This window comes from Gadus chalcogrammus, chromosome 3 (assembly GCF_026213295.1).
Source record: "Gadus chalcogrammus isolate NIFS_2021 chromosome 3, NIFS_Gcha_1.0, whole genome shotgun sequence".
NCBI classification, from domain to species: domain Eukaryota; kingdom Metazoa; phylum Chordata; class Actinopteri; order Gadiformes; family Gadidae; genus Gadus; species Gadus chalcogrammus.
The window spans coordinates 27,833,838-27,839,067 of record NC_079414.1 but is presented as its reverse complement, the minus strand read 5'-3'; the positions used below and the strand labels follow the sequence as shown (position 1 = coordinate 27,839,067).

Sequence of the window (5,230 nt, the reverse complement as noted above, 5' to 3'; positions counted from 1 at the left end):
GTGTGTGTGTGTGTGTGTGTGTGTGTCTTGAGGAAGAGCAGATGTATGAACTCAGCTGAGGAGAGACATTCCGATCTCCCCGGCTCGTATCACTCTCCTCTCACTCCCCCTCTCCTCTCACTCCCCCCGCATCCCACCTCACCCTCAGTCACCCTCTGTCTTTAATCTAACACCACCAGCAGGAATCTGGTTAACCCCCTCCTCTCTGTTACCAGAGAGAGAGAGAGAGAGAGGGAGGAAGGGAGGGAGAGAGAGAGAGAGAATGAGAGAGAGAGTGAGAGAGAGAGTGAGAGAGAGAGAGAGAGAGAGAGAGAGAGAGAGCGAGAGAGAGAGAGAGAGAGAGAGAGAGAGAGAGACAGACAGACAGACAGACAGACAGACAGACAGACAGACAGACAGACAGACAGACAGACAGACAGACAGACAGACAGACAGACAGACAGACAGACAGACAGACAGACAGACAGACAGACAGACAGACAGACAGACAGACAGACAGACAGACAGACAGACAGACAGACAGACAGACAGACAGACAGACAGACAGACAGACAGACAGACAGACAGACAGACAGACAGACAGACAGACAGAGAGAGAGAGAATGAGAGAGAGACAGAGAGAGAGAGAGAGAGAGAGAGAGGCCTGTGAGGATCTGGATGCTCTAATAAGGTAACGTCCCGATGCGGGCGTCAGCAGCAGCAGAGCGTCTCCCTCACCATACTGAGCTGGGACTGCAGCTCGATCTCCAGGCCCTGCAGTGTGCGTCGCAGGTCGTTGATCTCTGTCTTGGACGTCTGGATGACCTCTGTGCTGACGGCCACCTCCTTGGACAGCACGGCGGACTGGGGGAGGGAACAGGACAGCGATTAGGGCCGTGGTTCATCCTCCCTGAGTGGGAGCGGCACATACTGAAGATATCAACTTAGGAGGGAAAATTAAAGCTTTACTAGACTTAAAGTGACCGTCAACCGTAATGTTTGAACCTCGGTTGGCTCAGTGGAGCTGATACCTTGTCTTTGAACCAGGCCTCCTGGTCTCTATAGGGGTGGTGTGGTGCTATGGGGGTGGTGTGGTGCTATGGGGGTGGTGTAGTACTATGGGGGTGGTGTGGTGCTATGGGGGTGGTGTAGTACTATGGGGTGGTGTAGGGGGCGCTGTCACCTTGTCGTTGAACCAGGCCTCCTGGTCCCGGCGGTGCTTGTCGGTGATGCCTTCGTACTGCGAGCGGATCTCGTCCAGCACTCTGCTCAGGTCCTGCTGCGGCGCGGCGTCCACCTCCACGTTCACCGTGCCGCTCATCTGGGAGCGCATGGCCGCCAGGTCCTGGAACCAATGGGGACAGGGTCAGGGGGAACCAATGGGGACAGGGTTAAGAGGGGTGGGGACCCAATGGGGACAGGGTCAGGGGGAACCAATGGGGACAGGGTCAGGGGGAACCAATGGGGACAGGGTCAGGGGGAACCAATGGGGACAGGGTTAGGGAGAACCAGTCGGAGGCTCAGGGAGGTGGTTGGGCGGCGCCTACCTCGGCGTGGTTCTTCTTCAGGTAGGCGAGCTCGTCCTGCAGGCCTTCGATCTGCATCTCCAGGTCAGCCTTGGTGAGCGTGGTCTGGTCCAGCAGGCGCCGCAGGTTGCCGATGTCTGCCTCCACCGACTGCCGCATCATCAGCTCGTGCTCGAACCTGCGGACGAGTGACGGAGAGAGGTGAGGTCGGGTTCCCTCTGGGCCGTGCCCCCAGATGTGCCCCGCTGGCCTCCAGATGTTCCCAGGTTGAGTCTGGAGGCTTCATGCTTACTTGGTCCTGAAGTCGTCGGCGGCCAGTTTGGAGTTGTCGATCTGGAGCAGGATGTTGGCGTTGTCCACCGTCGCCCCGTGGATCTAGAGGACAGAACCGCATTAGTTCTAGAGCTGAGAACACTGTTGGTTCTAGAGGACAGAACCGCATTAGTTCTAGAGCAGGGAACACTGTTGGTTCTAGAGGAGAGAACCGCATTAGTTCTAGAGCTGAGAACACTGTTGGTTCTAGAGGACAGAACCGCATTAGTTCTAGAGCTGAGAACACTGTTGGTTCTAGAGGACAGAACCGCATTAGTTCTAGAGCTGAGAAAACTGTTGTTTCCAGAGGAGAGAACAGCATTAGCTCTAGAGCAGAGAACACTGTTGGTTCTAGAGGAGAGAACAGCATTAGCTCTAGAGCAGAGAACACTGTTGGTTCTAGAGGAGAGAGCAGCGTTCTAGAGGAGAGAACAGCGTTCCAGAGGAGAGAACAGCATTGGTTTCTAGGCTGAGTCGGTAGCCCGTTCTAGCTGGGCTTTGAGCTCTATGTTTCCATGGACACCACTGAAGTCATCTTTTGCAACATTTTCCGATTAAAATGCACAATTAACTAGTCCTTTAAGCACTGAAGGCAGGGACACCACTGACTATGATGCCTGTCACTGCACACCCCAGAGGAGTGCCGGAGTCCCTCAGACAGCACCGCTAATGATTGACAGCCGGTATCAGCGGGCCCCTACCTTGTCCTTCAGGTCGTTGATGATGGCCCAGTAGTTGCTGTAGTCGCGCTCGGCCGACGGGCCCTTGGTCTCGTAGTACTCTCTGATCTGCACCTCCAGCTTGGAGTTGGCCGCCTCCAGGCAGCGCACCTTGTCCAGGTAGGAGGCCAGGCGGTCGTTGAGGTTCTGCATGGTGGCCTTCTCGTTCAGGTTGATGTGGCTCTGGTCCACCGCCTGGCTCAGGTCGAAGTTGCCGTAGCTCCCGCTGCCGTAGCCCCCGCTGCCGCCGCCGCCGCCAAAGCTCATGCCGCCGCCATAGCCGCCGCCGTGGCCGCCGCCGTACCCGGAGGAGACGGTGCGCACGGTGGAGGTGGAGATGCGGTTCCCGGCCGGGCCGCACAGGCTGAAGGCCTTGGGAGCGGTGGAGTACTGGGCGGAGCTGCGGGAGGAGCGGATGGAGCCCGGCTGGCCGTAGCTCATTCTGAAGCTGGAGGAAGACATGCTGGCGTTCTGTGGTTGAGGAGAGCTGGCGAGAAGAGGACAACGTTACAGCTTCTGACCGAGGAGTGGAGAACACCGGAGGGAGCCCGGCCTCTCATATAGGGCCGGCTGGGGGCGGGCCCGAGGCTCAGGGGGAGGCGGCCGGGAGGGGTGAACGGTCAACAGGGAGAGGGGGAGTTTGCCTGGAGGCCGCCCCCCCTGGGAGGGTCCGCCTTTAAGGAGCACGGTTTGTTTTCTCTGCCCTGATGTGAGGAAACCGTTATGGAATGCGTCTCTCTCTCTCTCTCTCTCTCTCTCTCTCTCTCTCTCTCTCTCTCTCTCTCTCTCTCTCTCTCTCTCTCTCTCTCTCTCTCTAACTCTCACTCTCACTCTCACTCTCACTCTCACTCTCTCTCTCTGTCTCTCTCTCTCTCTCTCTCCCTCTCTCTCTCTGTCTCTCTCTGTCTCTCTCTCTCACTCTCTCTAACTCTCACTCTCACTCTCATTCTCTCTGTCTCTCTCTTTCTCTCTCTCTTTGTGTCTCTCTCTCTCTCTCTCTCTCTCTGTCTCTCTCTCTGTCTCTCTCTCTCTCCCTCTCTCTCTCTCTCTAACTCTCACTCTCACTCTCACTCTCTCTGTCTCTCTCATTCTCTCTGTCTCTCTCTCTTTCTCTCTCTCTTTGTCTCTCTCTCTCTCTCTCCCTCTCTCTCTCTGTCTCTCTCTCTCTCTCTCTCTCTCTCTCTCTCTCTCTCTCTCTCTCTCTCTCTCTCTCTCTCTCTCTCTCTCTCTTGTGTTGGACTGCCCTCTGTTTGTTTTGAGTTGTCTAACTCACAGCAGTCATTGGGTCTCCTTCACATCCAAACACAAAGCCTTAATTATCGTTCAGCGTCCCGCCATGGATAAACACTCAGTCCCAGTGTTTGCAAACTCACTGATAAGAAGAGTAAAAGTCCAGGGGATATCCTTCATCTCTTCTCTACGCTGTAGATCTGGTTCTTTTAAATTGTGCTATATGTGTGATTAAATAGATTTTTATCATCACTATACTTATTATCAGACAGGGGAAACCACAGTGGAAACCGAATACCCTGTGTGTTCACGTGTGTTTGAATAGGAACAGAAGGCACCATTGTTTCTCTGCTCTTAGTTGGAGTCCATCTAAGGAAATATGTCAGCATAGTATTGTTGGCATATCCCTCATAACATCCCTCTACCCTTTGTCCTGTGCTCGTGTGTCGTGTGTGCACTTGTGGGAACATGCGTGTGTGTTTGTGCCTGCATGTCTGTGTCTGTGCACTGTGGATGAGTGTGTGTGTGTGTCTGTGTGTGTGTCTTTCCTGTGCATATGTGTGCATGTTTTGCATGCTAACCTGTGCATGTGTGTGCATGTGTGCATGCATGTACATGTGCATGTGGGCATGCATGTGCATGACTATGTGTGTTAGTGTGTGTATGTTCATGAATCGTGTTTGCCTGTGTTTGCAGGTGCATATGTGTGTGTGTGTGTGTGTGTGTGTGTGTGTGTGTGTGTGTGTGTGTGTGTGTGTGTGTGTGTGTGTCTGTGTGTGTGTGTGTGTGTGTGTGTGTGTGTGTGTGTGTGTGTGTGTGTGTGTGTGTGTGTGTGTGTGTACAAGTGTTCATTTGTATGTGTATGTGTATGTGTATGTGCATGTTCATGTCTGTGTCTGTGTCTGTGTGTGTAAATCAGGCTGCACTGTGAAGCCTGCGCTGATGTCATTGTTAGTGCCCGGGCTGAGAGCGGTCTGAGCGGTGGGCTGTATCTTTCGGCTGTAACAAAGACAGGAGGCTGAACCAACAGCAGCCATCCCATAGTGACTGGGACATGTGAAATATCAGGGCGGGGCCCTTGGATCCAGTCCAAAAATATTGAGAACACACTGCGCTGTTTGTTGCCGTACTCACAGAGACCCACCTTGGGTTTCGACGGGAGATTCCAGTGCAGATGAGTCCTTGTAGAATCGAACTGTACACGGCGAGGTCAGCCGCGAGGCCGCCGACGCAGGCTCTGCTGTCAGTGCCGACCGTAAACGACCCTGGGATCAACAGCTAGCTGAAGGTGAACGGTTCAGCTGTCTCTACGTTCATTTAATATAAGCACATACAGTATCATGTCAAATGTATTCAAATGCTCCCCATAAACGATATATCGGGGTCGTCCCCCGCTCTGTGTGTTAGAGCGCATTGTCCGATTTTAGGGACCGGATGTTTCTCTAAACAACAGCTTCCTGTGTG

At 54.0% G+C, this 5,230-nt stretch overlaps 1 protein-coding gene across 1 annotated transcript in view; it reads right to left on the bottom strand.

Moving 5' to 3' along the window:
• The window catches only part of krt94 (keratin 94), a 4,596-nt gene extending 1,520 nt beyond the window's left edge, over positions 1 to 3,076 (bottom strand). The window contains exons 1-5 of the mRNA XM_056587130.1: positions 2,519 to 3,076; positions 1,798 to 1,880; positions 1,527 to 1,683; positions 1,163 to 1,324; positions 718 to 843 (exon numbers count right to left, since the gene is read on the bottom strand). Coding sequence (XP_056443105.1) covers positions 718 to 843; positions 1,163 to 1,324; positions 1,527 to 1,683; positions 1,798 to 1,880; positions 2,519 to 2,998 — 1,008 coding nt within the window. The 5' untranslated portion in view covers positions 2,999 to 3,076. The remainder of the gene's footprint in view (positions 1 to 717; positions 844 to 1,162; positions 1,325 to 1,526; positions 1,684 to 1,797; positions 1,881 to 2,518) is intronic.
• Positions 3,077 to 5,230: the final 2,154 nt, after the last annotated feature.